The sequence below is a fragment of the Spermophilus citellus genome (assembly GCF_964194105.1).
Source record: "Spermophilus citellus genome assembly, chromosome: 7".
NCBI lineage: Eukaryota > Metazoa > Chordata > Mammalia > Rodentia > Sciuridae > Spermophilus > Spermophilus citellus.
The window spans coordinates 115389886-115410732 of NC_138188.1; the positions used below are offsets into that span (position 1 = coordinate 115389886).

Consider the following 20847-nt stretch of genomic DNA (forward strand, 5'->3'; position numbering starts at 1 on the left):
CCACTGATTTTGTACTGCTTCCATAGAATGTCTTTGTTTTACTTATGAAAATATTTGTCTACATTATGTCATCAGTACTGCAACTATTGATGGAAAAGATGTTCCTCCAGGAAAAGAAAAATTACCTGAGTGTCATTACTACATCCTGTCCAGTTACATAAAGAATATTATCACTTTCTCTTTGGGCTCCCTCTTATAATAGCCTAAAGAGATGTGCAGAAATTAATTTTCCTTGGAAGAGGTCATAATTTTTTTTTATTCAAAGGCATATAAATGATAATCCTTTGCAGAAAGAATGGTATTTTATAATTTTGTACTTTTACTAACATTATTGTATTTGTATTCTAATGATTTTCATATGGAGATACTAGAACTCCTAGAATTTATGAAGATTATTTTAAATTGAGAGTTGGGGTTAGAGTTTGTCAGGTTCTAGTAATAAGTATAACGTTGATTTGTGTGAAAAGAGTATTATAGTTCTGTTAAATAGTTAAATTTTCTTCTAAAATGTAGGTACTTCAAGGGCTGGGGTTGTGGCTCACCAGTAGAACATTTGCCTTGCACATGTGAGGTACTAGGTTCTATCCTCCGCACTACATAGAAATTAAAAAATAAGATATATCCTTCTGCATACAACTAAAATATATATGTATATAATGTATATATTATATATAAATATAAACATAAAATATATATAAATACATATATAATATATATATATATATATATATATATATATATATATATATAATGTAGGTGCTTCAAAAATATTTTCAATGAATTAATCACTATTAATCACTTGCTCTTTGAAATAGTTCTTGATGCATATGGGAATTTTTGAAACATAAAACTTTATACCAGTTACAACATTATAAAATGCACATTTGTTCCTTTGCTCATTTTGGAAGGTATATTATTTGTGTAATAGCTATAAATATTTGACCATTGTATTTGATCCTGGAGAAAACTATGGCTTAAAATGCAAAGTCCAGCCAACATAATTTCAAATAATTTCTTCATCTTTCTCAAGACTTTTATTTTTTTAGTAACCCTTTTCCTTAACTCTCATAAACTATGTACATATCCCAAGTATTTCCATGCTTTTATTCAACTTGTCCTTGTTCATATTCAAAAGAAAAGAGGGAAGGTTTTCCTTGACCTGTGTTTCGTAGTTTTCCCCTGCTCCCCACTTACTCCTGACTTTCAAACACAAAAGACCTCAACATAACCCTACTTGCTGCCTTCACAAAGGACTACAGACCAACTGGTTTAAACAACAGGAATTTACTTTCCAACAGTTCTGGAGATCTTGGAAGTCCAAATTAAGGTAATAGCAGGGCTGGCTTTCTCCGAGTTCTCTCCCCTTGGCTTGCAGAAGGCCACCCTCTGGCTGCCTCTTCAGAGGGTCCTGCCTCCATACATGAGCACCCCCATGCTTCAGCATGTCCTCATTTCCTTTTCTTCTAAGGACATCAGTCAGATTGGATTACTCTAACAGCCTCATTTTAATTTAATCATAGGACCTATTTCCAAATATAGTCACATTCTCAGGTGTTGAGGGTTAGGTTTTAAACATAAATTTTTTTGATTGGGAGTGGGGACACAATGAAGCCCATAATTCAGAGGGCAGAGAGAGGGGAGAGTCTGGTTAAATTTACACTTTTAAATCCAACTCATAGACAAATGAATGAATTCAGTGGTTTGATCATTCCTCTTTTGACAGGTCAAATTTCTCTCTCACTCTGGAACTGAAAAATATGCCTATTGTGACAGAAGAGAAGGTTAGCTCCTATAGAGATTATCTAATACATGTTTTCTCTCTCTATTGATCCCTCTAAGTGTGGGAAGTGAAGTAGAAAGTCAAACAGAGAAATCAAGGAGAATCAAAAAGCACTTTTTAGATAGCCCTAACAAGGCAGGAGATTTCATGACATCAAGACTTAGAAAACCTGCAAGCTGTTAGTTTGAGTAAAAAAACTTCCAGGTGCTTCTTAGATATTAATGCAGCAAAGTCCTAGGTGAATCTCACCTAAATCCTAGTTTGTAAGCCCAAGTGCTAGTAGGGAAGCCTAGGTAATAAAGTTCCTGCTAATTGAGGTGGAATGAATATACAATATTATCTGAACTTCAAATTTTTAATGAGAATTTGTAGGTGATATTTCTTAGTGAAATGTTATGAACTTGAAGAAACTGCTGGGGGTAAATTAATCATAATTAGTGGGTTCTAGATGGATGGTTAGCAATGTTCTTTTCAAAGCACATTGTACCACATGGATTTATTTATTGTCTGGCAATGTGTGAAGTAAGCATGATGATTCGTGTTTTAAATGTGATGGAATAGAGGAATGAAGAAACTTAAGTGGTTTTCCCCCAACTAATAAATAGCAAAGGTAAAAGTAAAATCCAGTACTTGATATCAAAGCCTTGAGTTTTCCTGTTTCTTTCTACTCCCCAGAAAAATGTATTTTAATCCAAGTATCACGTATCATGCAATTATTTCCAAGGGCTTATTTTTGAAGCTCAATTCTTAACTGGGCACTACATTGCAGAAAAAATAAAATGAAATAGAAACAGAAATTATGGGGCCCATAATTCTCCCTTTCTTGGTGATATCAACTGAAGCCCTTAGAAACCAAGTCACTACTACTCCATCTAGTGGCAGCATCTCTCTTGGGAGGTTAAGTGTCACCTTGGAAAAACAACTGAAATTTGAAAGACAGGAACATGTGCATATTTCCGACAACAGTCTCACACCAACCTTTAGACAGTTCGGAATAATGTTCTCTTAAATGTTCTGGGTAATATGGATCCCAGAGCATGAAAGCCCTGTGCTCAGAATTCCTGTCATTGGACCACCTTGTAGGCCAGGCTACCTCACTAGTGACTCTGAACTTTAGAATCACATGATTATTCACTTATTAAAATGTTTATTACTGGATAATAATCTATTATATGGATAAATCAATGCCGTCAGGAAACTTTCCTGGCTCTCAGCCTCATAGGAATGCCCCCTAAACGCTGGGAACTAGAATAGGAATGTCTCTATGCTTTCCAAGCCCCACTGGCCTTCCCATTTCCAACCCCCTTATCAGGCCTCTGATGCTCTTCATTTCCTTGACATCATAACCACGGAGACATCCTTAATGCTGATGAGACTAGCCAATCTTCCTTTTCCTTTTCTATGTTTTTTGCCCTCTTTTTTTCTCTTTTCTTTCCTCATTTTCTACCTGCTAACATTTTACACATTCTTTAAGGATGGAATACAGCCCCTTTTTGATCCTCGTCCCAAATCAAGAAGGAAACTTTATCACTCCATTTTATGTCTCATAATTGTTTAAACTCTTCAAACTCAAGGGCTGTTTATCAATTTCTATACCATTAAACAAATAGAATATGGGAAGAATTTACATGTCAGACATCTACCTGAATTATATAATTATTTCAGTGACTACCAATTAAATGCCAAATATACTATTTTGTGAACTTTCTATTCTTAGAGTGGGTGGCCTATCTATTGCCAACTTCCATATAAAAATAATTGGAAATGTAGAATACAGGCATATTTACATATGCTTGTTTGCAGTTTCATTGATCTATTTATGAGAAATTACAAGACATACTATATAAGCTTTTGATTTGCTCAAAAATATCTGACTATATGTGTCAGAAACTAAAACTTGCAGAGTCTAGCATAATATCTCCTTCACATATTGTTCTTCTCTCCCACACAGTAGTTTTAAATACAGCTTTTCAAAAGTTGAATGCTAGAAATTTGCATGCTGATTCTATTAGGGAAAATGGTCAGAGTCTATTCATACTGAACACAAGCTAAATTGGTAAGATATGGTGACACTTTGCCACTTGGCTTCAAATTAAGAGAACAGAATCAGTATGGAGGTTAGTTTTCCCTTCTATAACACTATGGAGTCCAGTTTAGAAAAATTCCATGATTCTTTTTGGTACCATTGCTAGTGATCCAGAAAATACTAAGGAAAAATATGTTTTAAAATCCCAAGCTACAAAACATCTGAAAAGAACAAAGCCTATCTTTGTGTAGGTTGTCACATTTCAGGGGTATCAAAATTAAATCCTAGTTGTTTACCAATGTATGAACACCAAACTCTGAAAATGGAGTCATAGGCAGATAAAAAAAAACTTAAGATTAACAGAGGAGGAGACACCATTCATATTGTTTTTGAAACTGCTAATACAATATTTTATTATATTTTATATTTTTAATAGAGGGAATGAAAATTAAAACAGGAAATAAGCCCAGATAATTTCCCTTTCATAAAATAGAATTGAACAAAATGAAATTTAAAATAAACTGAACTGATAGTTTTTGTAGTCAATGATCTGAAGAGGAATTGTTTCTTCATTTTTTGTTTTCCAAAAAAATGGCCTTATTGGAATGAATTTTTTAAAAATGACTAGCCTTCTTACTATGTGCAGAACCATAAATAGAAATAAGTCAAGTCCACTTCAGTGAATATTTATCAAATAGCACTTAAATACCTCTTTATGCAAAGAGATGGGATATGCAGACAAAAACCTGACATTTTGGCATATCAAAACAATTGTGTTAGCGTTAAATGATTCACATGTAATTCTCCAAGTGTTCATATCAGAAAGGAAGCATTAGTATTCTCCCTGTATTCTTTAAGGCCCAGAATACCATTTGTATGCTAATACAACACATGTTAATGACTTTACCAACTTAAAATATATTTATATTTCTACGTAATTGGTCCTCAATTCAAGAAGAAATAGTATCTCTTCTAGACACCCAACATGAAGTTATTATCTTCTGTAAGCTGATATGGAATGTGAAGAGGATGTTGACTCACACTTGTTTTTCTGATACTGTAAGGCTGTAGAAAAAATACACTTCTGTTTCTATTTTTTTTTAATTTGTTTCTTTTTCACCAATGAGTAAATGTTTTTTAAACCAAAAAAAAAGATTATTTTTTTAGACTATAAACTATTTATACCTAAAAGCTATAACTTTTAAGTTTCAATTTAAAAAAAAACTTGAAGGAAGAATAAAGGAAATGAAAATAGGCTAAATTCTAAACTTTGTTTGCTGCATTGATTCAAAAGAAGCATAACTCTGAGAGTTATTCGTATCAACTGATTAGCCGTTACCAAGGCTATGCCAGCCATTGCAGCAAGCCCAATTCACCCATTTACTCTGTCTCGCTATGCAGGATTCAAGGAGAAATAAGAGAAAGACCCTGACCTCACATAAGTTTTACTTAATAAGGTCATAATTGCAATATATAATATATATATATATATATATATACACACACACACACACACACACACACACACACACATACATATACACACACAATACACACAGTATATAATATAAAGTGATCTTTTTTTCAGTAGAGTCATAGGTCCATGGTTGTTGTGGAGATCAGAAGAGGAAGAGATGATCTTCACATGACAGGATCAGAGAAGACTGAATGAAGGGAGTCAAATTTGAAGTAGGTGTTTCAGAATAAGTGAGATTTGTATTTGCAGTACAGGTCTGTGCCACCTGTAAAAGCCCAGCAGCAGCAACAATGAACGAAACACATATCTAACTTATAATCATCTGTGAGAGGCTGAAGGTGAATATCAAATAACCTTTTAATATGGATGCATATATAGGAAGTGATTTTGCAACCTGAAGAAAAGAAACAGAATGTGAATTATCCATACAGGTCTGAATGTTTTATATATTTGTAACCAAAATCTATATGAAAGGGAAAATAGGTAGATAAAATGTTCATTGTTGGAGAATCATTTCATCCATCTACCATTTTTTATAGGGTCTAAGAAGGACCCTGTAAAGGCTTTAAGTAAGAGACTTGCCAACTTAAAATTTGCTAGAGAAAGTTACTCTAGGATCAAGTCACAAGTCCTGAGTCACAAGTAAATCAAATTCATAATGTGTATTAATAGACATTGGGTTGTAGTATGACTAAATTTCACAGTTGGATGGGTCTGGCCCTTTTCTTTCATTCAGTATTTTCTCTGTTCACAAATGCCAGTTCCATTTTGAAGAATTCAGTGTCTTCTCCATTCATCATCTGCAATTAAGACCATCCATCAAGCTTATTCTGTTTTTACCTTGTTTATGTGAAAAAAGAATTATCCCTTTTTCCTTGTGTTTCTAGTTACATTACTAATGATTAATTTATGGAATCATAAGAGCAAATTACTCACTTCCTATAACCAAAATGACTTAAAACAAAGTGTGTTCACTGTAATAAAAAAACTGACAACAGCAATTATATTAATTGAAGTGTATGGTCAGTTATTCAATTAATGGAAAATATGCAGAATTGTAAGTACAAGCCTATTTTGGACAGCTTTTCTTAATCTGTGAAAGGGCATAAATCATAACCAAAGCTTCCATGATGGAATAATATGGAAAAAAATCCCTGGACTAGGGACTGCATTTGAATCCTGACTCTGCTATTACCTAGCTCCCTGATCATGACTGGGTCCTTTCTCCCCACTGCTTAGCCTTGTTTTCATCATCTGTGAAATGGAGACTCAGACATTACTTGCAGACCTAAATTTTATGGATACGATGGTTGCTTGAAGGACAGAACTTAAGCACTTCTAGACGTTTTAGTACATTTTATGAAATTAAACAAATGTGCTTGTGATTGCTGTCTCTGAACGACAGCATGTCCAAACACAACAGAGGTAAATGATATTCCATAATCCAGGACTTCAGAGAAAAAGCATAAAGCAAACCAAGCTCCTCTCTCTTCCATTCCTCTTTCATGGTGAATATGTTTATTTTGAATTCCTGATAGAGGACTCATCATCTCAGCAAGAAGCATTGCAGCAAAGATAAAACAAAAACAAAAACAAAATAAAACAGCTCTAGCTTTTCAGTTCCATCAGAACTGTTTGTCTGGCAGATTACTCTTTAGGCTGTTGAAATGAAGTGGCTGGTGTGACAGTGCATGCAGGCTTGATTGAGCCTGAGTAGAACACACCTGTGAGATGTGGGTTTATTGCACTCCTAGGGATATAATGTCAGATCTTGGTCTCTTCTCACCTGCTGGTTTCCTGCACTTTTCCCGGATTCCTTTGCTTTGCTATTTTTTAAAAATATCTTACCTTCCTTCCAGATTAATAAAAAGGATTTGTGGTGTCTACTACACCTCATGGCAACATCACAGCCATCCTGCATCACGGGTGCTCTGCAGTCCTAGCTCATCCCAGCCAACATTTCTCATTCACTGACCATTATAGCAGTCCCTCACTGAGAGCTGTTTCAGTCACTGAGCATTGCAGTCACTTCCAGGAAGACTATGTTTAAATGGAAGTGTAATTTAAACCTAACTAGCAAAGCAAGTGACACTACCAAATTCTGGAGTCTTTTCTATTTAGTGGACATAGTTACATGCCAAGCCTAAAATGTCATATCACACCCCCCACAAAAAAAAAAAAAAAAAACTTCATTAGATTTTCATAAGTGAATTGTCACTGTCTTGGGAAGCTTACAATGTTCACTCCAGCTTTTGTTATAAAGTCAGGTAGCACTAGAGGAGAAATTTTGGGGTTCACTGGGTACTGAGATTGATCCAAGTCACAGAAAATTTAAACAATGAAGCGCATAAAACTCAAATTAGGATGTTTTGATTTGGTCCTTCCTTCCTTCCTTCCTTCCTTCCTTCCTTCCTTCCTTCCTTCCTTCCTTCCTTCCTTCCTTCCTTCCTTCCTTCCTTCCTTCCTTCCCAGATTGAACTCAGAGGCACTCAACTACTGAGCCAAATCCCCAGCGCAATTTTGTATTTTATTTAGAGACAGTGTTTCACTGAGTTGCTTAGTGCCCCGCTTTTGCTGAGGCTGGCTTTGAACTCACAATCCTCCTGACTCAGCTTCCTGAGCCACTGGCATTATAGGCGTGTGCCACTGTGCCTAGCTATGATTTTTAATATATATTGCTCATACTGTGGTGTAAATTTATTCCCAATCTAACCATCAGGATATAAAGGACAGGGAGAGAAAACAGGATAGCCTCATTCCTTCCTTCCTTCATCTTTTGAGGGGTTGCTTACTTAAGATCTTCATTGATCTGCCTTCAGTAATTTTTCACAAGAATGTGCCACTTCTTTTTTTTTTTTAAGAGAGAATGAGAGAGGGGGGAGGAGAGAGAGAGAGAGAGAGAGAGAGAGAGAGAGAGAGAGAGAGAGAATTTTTAATATTTATTTTTTAGTTCTCGGCGGACACAACATCTTTGTTGGTATGTGGTGCTGAGGATCGAACCCGGGCCGCACGCATGCCAGGCGAGCGAGCTACCACTTGAGCCACATCCCCAGCCCCTGTGCCACTTCTTTACATGGAATCAGGTGACCTTTTGGAATATCCTTGTAGTCATGTGGTTTCTCTGCTTGTTGAGTGAGCCCGGGCAAGCAAATTTCAGCTTCAGAGTCTGCATTTTGTATTTACTAAACCTATTTTAGTAATCATACTCCATACTAGAGGTCTGAAGGCCATATTTAGCTAAAGCATAAATCATGCTGGATCCACAGTTTTCCCCCCTTAGTTTGTTGTTTGAAGTGGTAATACAGATGCATAGGAGAAAAGGAGTCTATTTCTTATAACTCTGTTCTTCAATCAGCCAGATCGCTTCCTAGGAGGCAAATAGTGTTACCTGTTTCTTTTGTATCCTTCAAGAGATTTTTCCAAACATTAATACAACCACTTTTCGTGCATTTGTGTGTACATGTTATATTTAACAAAAATGGTAGCATGTACAATATATACATGCTTGAATTGTATGGTATTGTATGCATGTGTGCATTTAATAAAACAACAGAATGTGGAAATATTTCCAAATTTATGCATTGGAGACCTTTCTATAGTATGTCTTGGGGTCTTTCAAGAGCAATAGAGAAAAAGTTGTTTTATTGTCTTTCAGAGCTATGTAATATTCTATATGTGGAAACACTGGGATTTCTTTAATAAGTCCCATATTGAAGAATACTTGGATTGTTTTCAGTATTTTGGTTTTGTAAGCATCAATACCACAAATATAATCTTGAACATACTCCATTCTGTACATGTGCTACTATAGCTGTAGGTCAAATTCCTAGCAGTGGGTCAAAGTGTATGAAAAGGTTATGTGAGAATTTACTTCTACTTTCTACTAGCAGTACTTTAGTGACATCCCAGAAATTTTTGTATTCGGTGTTTTATTATTATTAAGTTCTATTTTAAATATTTCTTATGATTTATTTCTTGACCAAAGGGCTCTAAATCTATTGTTTAATTTCCAAATAGCCAAAGATTTTTGTTGAGAGAAAACATACTGTGTAAAGAATTCAGTCTCCTGGGTTTTTATATGGGCCAGAATATATCTTGGTGAATGTTTCATATACACTGAAAAAATTGGGATATTTAATGTAAAAACTGTTTTTGTCTTAGTTGATACTTTGGGGATTCTTTAGGGTATCAAAATAACTTTCCAAAGTACAGAGTAATGTTTAAACTGAAGTGTGGGAATTAGACAATGTTCTTACTTTCGTCCTTCTTCTAGGAAAAAAAAAAAAATCATAGGCTGAGGCCCCAGAGCACTCACCCGCTTTCATGAATATGTTGGGAACATTCAACCTACTTGCCCTGGTATTCATATTTAATTAGTGGCACCCTGGTTATGTGTTGTGAAAATGCTCCTTTCATAAGAACTAACGGTATTTTCCATGGAGAATTTCATGGTTCCGCCAATCTCTGCTGTGGATACATTGCTTCTAAAACATGGAAAATTCTGGAAATAATTTTTAAAAATATTTTTTAGTTGTAGATGGACACAGTACCTTTATTTTATTTATTTATTTTTATGTCATGCTCTGGATCTAACCCAGTGCCTCACCCGTGCTAGGCAAGCACTCCACCACTGAGCTGCAACTGCAGTCTCATGGAAATAATTTTGATGATAACAGTGAGTGGTAAGGACATCTCCCTTTACCCATATGCATTCTCCTATTCCCCACCCCAACTTACATACTTGCAGGCTTCTTGCTAGAGGCTAAATCAAGCATCCATGTAGTATATAATGCTTTTTTAGCATGTGATAAGAACCTGACAATCACATCATTCATCTCTGATTGATGGCAACAACATGATTCCAGAAAAAGAGAAATGATCAGATTTCTCTGTGTGGTCTATAAATAGATGGCCAAATTGAGACGGAAGCAAGGTGACCCTGATTAGCTTGTCAACAAGTAAGACTTGCTCAGGACACAAGTAAAGTGCTGTTTCTCAGCCTGATGCTGAGGCTAACCCATTCTCATTTGTTATATCAGTTATTGCCTAAAGATTGTAACCAAGAGTAAATTAAGTAATATACCTAATATACCATCCTTGTCTCATTTAATAATCACAACCTTACAGTGAAGGCATGAGTAGCTTTAACCTACAGAGGATTAAGCTGAGTTTTATAGAAGCTGAGTAACTTGCCCAAGGTCAAAAAGCCTCCAAAATTAATTTCCAGGAAACACAGGTTGCATTATTTTTTGATGATATAAATTTACCTTGCTGCCTTGTCAGATACTTCAAAGAATGTGTTAACAAAGAACCTTTATTTTTAGAGGAATTAGCTCTCAGTAATTTTCCAGTAAAAATTATCTCTAAAGTGTATAGACAAAGGTTTCAATATCTGCAGAGATTTTTTTTTGAGTTACAAAATTAGACTTGTTCTAGCCAAACAACCACAGTTTTTTAAAAAATCATTCATTTGAGATAATGTAATTTAGAATTTTCTTTGCCTCTTGTCAGGATGGAAAACAATAGTTCTCTCACTTGATTTAATATCATCATGTCTAACAACACAGTTAACAAAGCTGCTGTTAATATACCTAGGATTTTCAAGTTCTGTGCATCTAAAGGCCATTAATGAAGTTAGTAAACCAGAAACTTCACAGCCAAATATCCAAAGGTTAAAACCAAAGGAAATCTCTACTTTGGAGTTACTGAATGTAAGTGGTTTTGCAAGAATCAGCAAGTGTTTATGTATTTTTTCTTCCTTAACACAACCCAGTCAGTAAACAAGATTGCACAGAAAACAGGGAAGATGGTTATGCAATAAAAACAGTAAATAGCTGGGCATTGTGGCAATCATGTCCTTAGTCCCAGCTATTGGGAGGCTGAGTAGGGAGAATCACATAAGCCTATGAATTCAACATTGGCCTGATAAATAGAAAGACCAGGTATCAACAAACAAAAACAATAACAAAACAGAAAACAACAGATGAGTGTATATTTGGGGTTTTAATCAGAAAAAGAAAATAAATCAAAATCAGAGAGCTATTTGTACCCGAAAAAATCAGCAATTTTTACCATAGAATCATTAGCCACAATTACTCAGTTGATAGTAATGTCTGTTTTTTCTGATTACATTTTTCTTTTTTTGCTTTTTCAATAATATATTACTTCCATTTCTATTGTACAATTGTTTTTGAAATAACAATATTTAATATGTAATCCTTAATCTCAAGAACTTCTTTAATTATTTAACATGAATGGCAGATCTATAGGAGATTTAAGACAAAGGTATATTGGAGATTGCTTAATTCCACAAAAGGCTATCTTACATTTTGGAGAAACTGAAAACCTAAGAAGAAAAGTGTCTTTCCAGATTTGAACACAACTTAAGAGATGCACAGAGTATGATTCCAGGCTTCCAGGCCTCAAGATGTTCTCTTCACAATTTTGTTTTTATTCCAAGATCTGAGAATAAGAATGAAATATTATGATCATGGATTCTGCCTTTATGAAGCTTAAACATGTTTCTGTGTCCTAAAATGTCAGGCAATATTGAATTATGAAGTGGGGGCGGGGGGAGAAAGGTAAAAGTTTAGAAAGTGACTGGAGAAAATGCCTGCTGATTGGTTGGGGATGTAGCTTAGTTGGTAGGGTGTCAGCCTAGCATGCACAAGGTCCTGGGTTCAATCCCCAGCAAAACAAAACAAAGCAAAAAAATGCTTGCTTATGAAAGGTGGGCAAGGTGGGAGGCCTCTCTGATGTAGTCACATTTAGGCAGTGACTGGATGAAATAGATTGCAGAGGTTTCCAAGAACAAGGGATATCGATTCTAAAGGATTTGAAATGAGATGTATTTGTTATGTTTGAACTACAACAAAGGGATCAGTGCTTGTTGGTGTGCTCATTCTTTCATTGCTCATTCATCCCAGGGATCATCACAGCCAGAGCAAGGAGGAGAAAATGGGGATCTGCAAAGACCAGGATGCAGCTAGGTTGTGATCGTACCATTTTAACTCTACTCACTCTCCAGGGCTATTCAAATCCTGTACCCCTACCCAAGTTGGAAAGTGTACATTTTACAAGTAAAACTAGGGGAGCAAAAGTAGTTGTAACTGAACCACAAGGCATACTTTACCTTTCAAAGATTTTACTCCAAGCAGATGCCATCTGTTAAAGTCATAATGTTAAAGTATTCCATGTAAAATACATAAATCTCCAAAAATTGCATATTCTTTGTAGCCATGAAAGAGCTTTCACAGGTGTTATGTAATTTGATCTTTACCCTGAGTCTGTAGTAAACACACTCTCAGAGTACATATAAGGAATTGGAGATTCAAAGGTTAACTGATTTGCCAAGATTCAGAAAATTGTCAGTGAATACTAAGCCAGAAATTTAGAGTGTCTAAATGGTTTTTCCAGATATAAATAAAGTCTTGATATAAATATTATTATAGAAGCATGAAAATCGTTAGTTTTACATGCACTATTAGTAAATAAAACAATTACTCTTGGACCTTGAATAATGCTCTAGAATATAAAAAGATAAATAGAATGTATAAGTTGGCGAGGGAATGGAAAACATATCTTTCATAAATAATTGATATCATTTACAAGTGTTATATTTTCATCTTAAAAATTTAACCTACTTAGAACCTATGAAGGGATTATGGTTATTGGTATTAAAATTCTCATACTTCAAATCTCTTAGTGAATTATGTAGGAAAAACTTGATTTTGAAAGAAGGACAAAGATTTTGAGAAGTAAGATTTAGCATTTTACTTAATCTTTACCACATTTTTAATATTAGAATTACTGTCCCTACTTTCTAGATAAGAAATCAAAGACTTTTATCACTATTAAATGACAAGTTCAAGATTATACAGCCAAAGAAACTAAGTCAGTCCTGTCAATCACTTCTGTCTTATCACATAATCTTTGCTGTTTCTGTGACTTCTAACATTCTCATTGTTTATTTCAACAATAAAATGAGTGCTGAAGGTACCAAGCTTCATGAAAAGTGTGGATAAAGAATATTTTCCTGTGAACCAAAATTCACAGTGTCTATGGTGGGAGAAAAACATTCCCATCAAGATACAAGGCAGAAATACCAAATATTAGGAGAAATTGAAGGAAGGAGGGCTCACTAAATCTGAAGTGACTGGGAAGAACATTTGTCTCATTCCTATTTGGTAGAGATGTAAGGAGAACATCGAGAGTGCAGTTGAATTGGGGGTTGGTTAGGAACTAGAGCCTTAGCAGGTAGTTGTCATGTGATGTAAATAATGTTGGCAGTGTAGTCAATCCTGAAAAACACAATATTTAATCCATATTCATTAATATCTCTAAATTTCTGTCTCTTTGTTCTTCATGGTGTTTATATATATTAATGAGTACTCCATATAAATGGGTGATGGAAGGGCAGTACCAGCACAGTTGGTCTGTCCTAGAAGTAAGGGACTAGGCTACTAGAGACTTTGAGAAACCAGAAACTATGTAGGATCTCTGTTGTTCATGTGTAGAGAGGAGAGTCAGGAAAAGATTCAGTGTGGGCGAGGATCAAAGTGGAGTGTGGAGCTAAAACATTGTGGGTCAAGGAGACTTTAATAGTGCTTTGGAAACAGATGGATGGGAACACACTGGAAGGTGTCCAGAGTGATCACTTGGGGCTTAGTCTCCAGCATTTCTTCATCGTCTGGATTGAAATAGGCAGAAGTTCTTTACTTTAAGAGTGCATGGGTGGAGTGGAAAGGTGATCAGAATGTGAAAAGGACCGTTCATATAATGGTTTGAAAAATGCTGCACCAAAACCCCAGTTGTGTAAAGACTGCACAAAGAAAGTATAAGTATTCAAAAATTCAGAACACTTCCAGAACATTCATATTTCCCTGGATTTAAGGTCTGCTTAAGTTTGAAAAATGGGAAGATCAAAAATTAGTTTGGGAGGAAAATAAGCCTAGCTTTCACCATGTGTACACAAATGATATACATGTGGGCTTGATTCTGTTTCATCAAGTATTTCCATAAACCTTGGTATGATGCCTGCATTGAATTGGGAGCTCAGGGTGATAAAGATAAGCAAAGTTGGTGAGTTGCAGTGTGACTTTTCAAAAGGAAAAAATTCCTCCTTAGTATACTCTTCTCTTTACTCTATTTTTATCATATGCACCTAGTCAAGGTGGCCTAGGATTTGACCACCTGTGACTCCACTCCTGCCTGTCTCCATTATGCATTAGATTTGTTGCCATTCTAAACACTCAACCCACGGAACACCTTCTGAATGTATGTGACGACCCATATCTTTGCCAAAAGCTTTAGATAACTCATTAAAAAACGTGCTTATATGTGCTCTTCTTTTAGCGACAGTTAAGGGGGAGGTTTCTGGTGCTGGAGCAGATAGTAGCAAGTGTAACAAAGGCACAGAAATAATGGTCTTTTTACATGATTGTGTTTTTTACTCTAAGAAGAAAACTGAACAGCAATAATAATTTAGGAATTTTGTAAAACCTAAAAATTTATGAACTGCTTCTATACAGATCAACTCTTTTTTCCTTAAAATCACTCATTTTACAGTTGAAAATGTGAAAATTAGAGTTTCAGTCACTTACTTAAACCCCACAACTGATGTGTATGGTGTCAGAAGCAAACCTTGACTGATTTTCTTGCTCCAACTCTAGGGCTCAGAACTCATTATACAAAAATGTGATAATAACAAACAGTGTAAATTCTTTGATGTCCAGTTTCATACTGAAATTGAAATTGCAAATAAATGGTAATGGTTGCACTAAGAATCACTCTCAAAGGTAGCTCTGTACCCTTAAGATTTGCCTGCTCATTTTCAAGGATGCTACCTGTGCCCACAGAAGTGCTTGCACTAACTTCTTGCCATATTTTCCTGCATGTCCTGCCCTGGTCAGGTGTTAATATTTGCCTTATTCCTAAATCCTAATTCTTCATATACCTCCTTTGGAATAACATTAAATGGGATATTGCACTTAAATTTTCATTTCCAATTAGGATCTGATTTTTTTTTCCTTTGTTGATTTTATTTATTTATTTTTATTTACATATGACAGCAGAATGCATTACCATTCTTATTATACATATAGAGCAAAACTGTTCATATCTCTGGTTGTATACAAAGTATATTCACACCAATTCAAGTCATCATACATGTACTTTGGATAATGATGTCCATCTCATTCCACCATCATTTCTAACCCTATTCCCTCCCTTGCCCTCCCACCACTCTGCCCTATCTAGAGTTCATTTATTCCTCCCCATGCTCCCCCTCCCTATCCCACTATGAATCAGTCTCCTTATATCAGAGAAAACATTTGGCATTTGATTCACTTAGCATTATCTTCTCTAACTCCATCCATTTACCTGCAAATGCCATGATTTTTTCTCTTAACTGCTGAATTAATATTCCATTGTGTATATATGCAACATTTTTTAATCCATTAATCTATTGAAGGGCATCTAGGTTGGTTCCACAGTTTAGCTATTGTGAATTGTGCTGCTATTAACATTGATGTGGCTGTGTCCTTGTAGTGTGCTGTTTTTAAGTCCTTTGGGTATAGACTGAGGAGAGGGATAGCTGGGTCAAATGGTGGTTCTATTCCAAGTTTTTCAAGGAATCTCCAAACTGCTTTCCAAATTGGCTGCACCAATTTGCAGTCCCACCAGCAGTGTATGAGTGTACCTTCCCCCCCCCCCGCATCCTTGCCAACACTTATTGTTGCTTGTATTCATAATAGCTGCCATTCTGACTGGAGTAAGATGAAGTCTTAGAGTGGTTTTTATTTGCATTTCTCTAATTGCTAGAGATTATGAGCATTTTTTCATATATTTGTTGATTGTTTATCATCTTCTGAGAAGTGTCTGTTCATAGGCTCTGAATATTTTGTATATGATTTCCCATTTTCTATAATGCTATTCCTGGCTCAGACCCCGAGACTTCAGTTCTTTTACAATATCCTGGACTTTTGCTGTTTTCAGGAGGGAGTGTTAAACAATTACAAAGTGGAATAGAAACCTAGGATTTCATTATTTATTAAATGAAAGTGTTATTTTTCTCATATGTAAATAACAACAGAGTAATTATACGTGGCTGACAAAGTTTCCTATGATAATGAGTAAGGTTTGCCCCATTAACAGTCCCACATCAAGGACAGGCTTGGCTTTGCATTAGGAAACAATGCATAGTTCTGTGGGAAGTTTACTGAGCCAGCAGCCAGGAGACCATAGTTCTGGCTAAGTGTCCTGATCTATCTCTAACTTTGTGTGATCCTTGGGACAATTATTTCATTATCACAGGCTTCAGTTACCTTGTTAAATAAAAGCAGCACACTGAATCATCTCTAAGCAGCTTTAACATCTGTCTCTAAATTTACAAATTTCGTATTTCTGTGATGTATGTTAGAAGTAGGTCATATCACTCCTACCTATATGACAATATACATTTATACAAAATTCTTTGCCTCTTATATTTTCCCACCTCCTATTGTGAGGTTTGAAATCTTATACACAGAACTTATTCTTTGAATGTTCCAGGTCTCTTAGCATCTAAGGACAATATAGTGTTTATTAGTATAAGGATAGACTTAGAAATAAAAGTTTTGGGATTATTTTGATCATTTTTTTTTTTAGAGGAGAGAGAGAGAGAGAGAGAGAGAGAGAGAGAGAGAGAGAGAGAGAGAGAGGGAATTTTTTATTTTTTTTTTGAGAATTTTTTAATATTTATTATTTTTTTAGTTCTCAGCGGACACAACATCTTTGTTGGTATGTGGTGCTGAGGATCGAACCCGGGCCGCACGCATGCCAGGCGAGCGTGCTACCGCTTGAGCCACATCCCCAGCCCCGATCAATTTGTTTTTTAAAGAAAACTAGTAAAATCTGCACCAATTTTTTTTTTTTGTATATTTTAACCTAATCTTAGAAGAAAAATTGAGACTTATAGGATATCTTATAACTTATCTTTGGGTTGTTCTAAGTGTATCCCCCAAAAGTTCATGTGTTGAAGATCTGATCCACAGTGCAGCAATGTTGGGAAAAAGTGGGACCTTTAAGAGGTGCGGCATAGGGGGAGCTCCGGAGGTCAACTGGAGCATGCCCCCAGAATGGGCTGGAACCCCTGTCTGTCCCTGGTTGTGAGTTTTGAGGGGTGAAATCTTTCTCACACTGATGTTCTCATTCCCTGCATCTGCCATGGGGCTGTCAGTAGATCCAATAGCTACACTATTTAAACTTCTAGTCTCCAAAACTTTTCTTTTAAAGTGAGCATATCTCAGGTATTTCATTACAGTAATGCAAAACAATGTAGGACATTTTGTAAATTGAATATCACTTCGATCCCTATATTTGGCAGTGATTAAACTCTGTTCTAGCAATGCAGAAACAAGGCCATAGAAGAGCCTCTTTTCCAACACCCAGGTTCATTGTTAAGTCCTGTGCTGCTACCAGATAAGAACTATGCAGTGTTGTCATTGTTTTCCTTCACCTTCTCTAGTCTCTTGTTTCTCCAATTCTTCTTTTTTATTGAGACATGATTCATATATCATGAAAATCCACATTTAAAAGTATATACTCCAGTGTTTTTTAGTATATTCACAAACTTTTGAAAACATCACCACTGTCTAATCCCAGAAAAATTTCATCTCTCCAGAAAACAGTCAATACCCATTTATCTGCACAGCCACCCCTTGCCCTTGACATCCATTTCTTTTCATCTCTGGATTTTGTATTCTGGACATTTCATATTAAATGCAATCAAACAACATGTGGCCCTTGTGTCTGTCTTCTTCCACTTAGCATATGTTCCTAGGTTTCTCCATATTGTCATGAGTCCTTTATGTGGATGGGTAAAATTAAATTGTATGACCAGACCGTATGTTTTTTATCTATTCATCAGTTAAGAGCTAATTGGGTCGTTTGCACAGTATGAATAATAATGCTATGAAAATATATTTATTTTTTTGTGTGGACATGTTTCATTTCTCTTAGGCATATACCTAAAAGTAGGATTATCAGATCATGCATTAACTGCATCTTTACAAAAATGACTACTAAAAAGTGCTGGTGAGAATGTAGAGAAACTGTGATACTCACATCTTGCTAGTGAAAACATAAAATGATACAGCTGTGGAAAGTTCCTCACAGGGTTAAATATACGATTACATAGTAGTACTTTTTTCTACTGCTTATTCCCGAGGTTTTTGTATCTGAGGTTTTGATTAATAAGCTACAGGGAAAATTATTTGTATTGAGCAAAGTGGTAGCATCCTGTTAAGTTCATGGAACAATCTTTGGCTGTAGAACAGATTCTTGTACAGGCGTGGTGGTCCCCTTCAAAACATTTCATGTACCTGTGTTTTCTGTGGTTGCATTTGATTTTAACTCCCAGGGATAAAGTCTACTTTATTTACATGCTAAGGGTCACTAAAATTAGGAATGGCTAAGTGCTTCAATTTGCAAAAAAAACATTATTATCAGAGTTTGGACTTGGCTGCAGTCTTTAGTGATTCTGGCCCAATGTGGGACTCACAACTCAGCAGTTGTTTTCTCTGGAGTGCAAATTGGTTAGAAAGGAAATCTTGTTTCTTGGTTTTGTACAATAAAGATTTATACTAATGCTCCTGAAATTATGTGCAGTCACCTCTCTCCGGTTCTTTACAGAGGACCTGTATTCCAAGTGGAGTGGAGTTTATTTTGCATTTGCTGATTCATTTTTCAACCTTTCTCTTTTTTACATTTCTTTTTTTTTCCTTCCCTGCAGGATGTTTTTACCCCAGAATGCAAATTTAAGGAATCTGTGTTTGAAAACTACTATGTGATTTATTCTTCCACACTGTATCGCCAGCAAGAATCAGGCCGAGCATGGTTTCTGGGACTCAATAAAGAAGGTCAAATTATGAAGGGAAACAGAGTGAAGAAAACCAAGCCCTCTTCACATTTTGTACCAAAACCCATTGAAGGTATGAAACTAACTACTTTAATTTTTTGGACCCTGATATGTGTGTTGAAAACAATTCCACTCTTTGCTAATTCTCTAGGGTCTATCTATGAAGCAACAGATTAGAACAAAATATCAGAGTACACACGAGTGCCTTTTCCCATCAATAAATAAAGAAAAAAAAAGAATAAAGAATCCTATCAATCTGGGCATAGTGGTGTGCACCTATGGTCCTAGTGACTCAGGAAGCTGAGGCAGGAGGATTGAAAGTTCAACACTAGGTCAGTCTCAGCAGTTTAGTGAGGCCCTAAGCAACTATTTGAGACCATGTCTTAAATAAAATATTAAAAATTAAAAAAGGTCTAAGGATATTGCTCCATGGTTAAGCATACCTGGGTTCAATCTTTAGAATCAAAAAGAAGAAGAAGGAAAAAAGAAACCTACCACATTCCTTTGGTATTTAGGAAAAAAAATATGTTGAACATGGTATTTTAATTTTTTGGAATATACCCTTGAAAAAAATCAATAATATTATTACAGTGCTTGAAAGTTTGCAAAAGGTTTTTAGAGATACATTTATGTACTAATTTCTACATTTCTATAAGCAAATATAACAACATAGGGTATTAATTTTTCTTTGGTTTTTAAGGAAAGAAAATAGTGCAATATTTTCTGTGATCACCATTAAATTGTATCTTTCCCAGTGGAGTCTATCACCTCTTTCCTTGATCCTTTGATATAGTATCCACTTCTCAAAGTGAGGAGTGCAATAAACCCAATTTGGTCAACTATGATTTTCCTTAAAATTTCCATAATTAGGTGTGTTGCAACTCTTAGTTTGATCTGCTAAACCATAAAATATCTCATAAGGCTCAGTCAGTGGAGCAGAATCCACAAGGCTTGCTGCAGAATATATAGTAGATATGACTGCAACAGTCAACAAATATCTGTTAAGTCGATATTGTATTCAAAGTACTGGGTGGAATGTGACATTAAAGCTCCTAGTCCCTCTCAGATCTCTCCTTGCATCTTGTATCTTTAGGCCTACAAAACTAAACTTTCCTTTTTCTTGCAATGGATCATCACTATTATGGACTTCATACTGTCATGCCCTGCTCCAGTGTCCACCCACTCATCTCATCTGCCAGAAAAAATGCCAATCAACCCTTGAAAAAATAATTCAAGAATCTCTACTTACGTGGCAGTCTCCCTGGTTTTCTTCAAGAATTAAGCCTTCTGGGGCTGGGATGCAGTTCAGTAGCAAAGTGTCTGTCTTGCATTTGCAAAGCCTTGGGTTCGACCCCCAGTTCCAAAAAAGACCAAAAAAAAAAAAAAAAGAAAAAAAAATTAAGCCTTCTGCCTTCCAATCATTGTATATATTTCTTTCCCATACAAATGATCCTATTGTATAAAATTTACTTATTGCCCCTCCATTGCCTCTTTTTCACAATTAGCTCATTCTCTGAATGAACAAAACCTATTTTATTTTTTTCTTATACCCCTGTGTCTTGTATTATATCTGTCGTGCCATAAAGAGATATTCAGTCAGTAGTTGAGAATTGGATAAGTGAACATGTGAATGAACAAATGAACGAGTAGATAAATATAAAGACAAA

General features: G+C 35.6%; 1 protein-coding gene across 3 annotated transcripts in view; it reads left to right on the forward strand.

Annotated features, from left to right (window-relative positions):
* The window catches only part of FGF12 (fibroblast growth factor 12), a 544642-nt gene that overhangs the window by 510716 nt on the left and 13079 nt on the right, over window positions 1-20847 (forward strand). For all 3 annotated transcript variants that reach the window (XM_081302066.1, XM_081302065.1, XM_081302064.1), the window contains one exon: window positions 19055-19253. In XM_081302066.1, the coding sequence (XP_081158192.1) occupies window positions 19055-19253 (199 nt within the window). The remainder of the gene's footprint in view (window positions 1-19054; window positions 19254-20847) is intronic.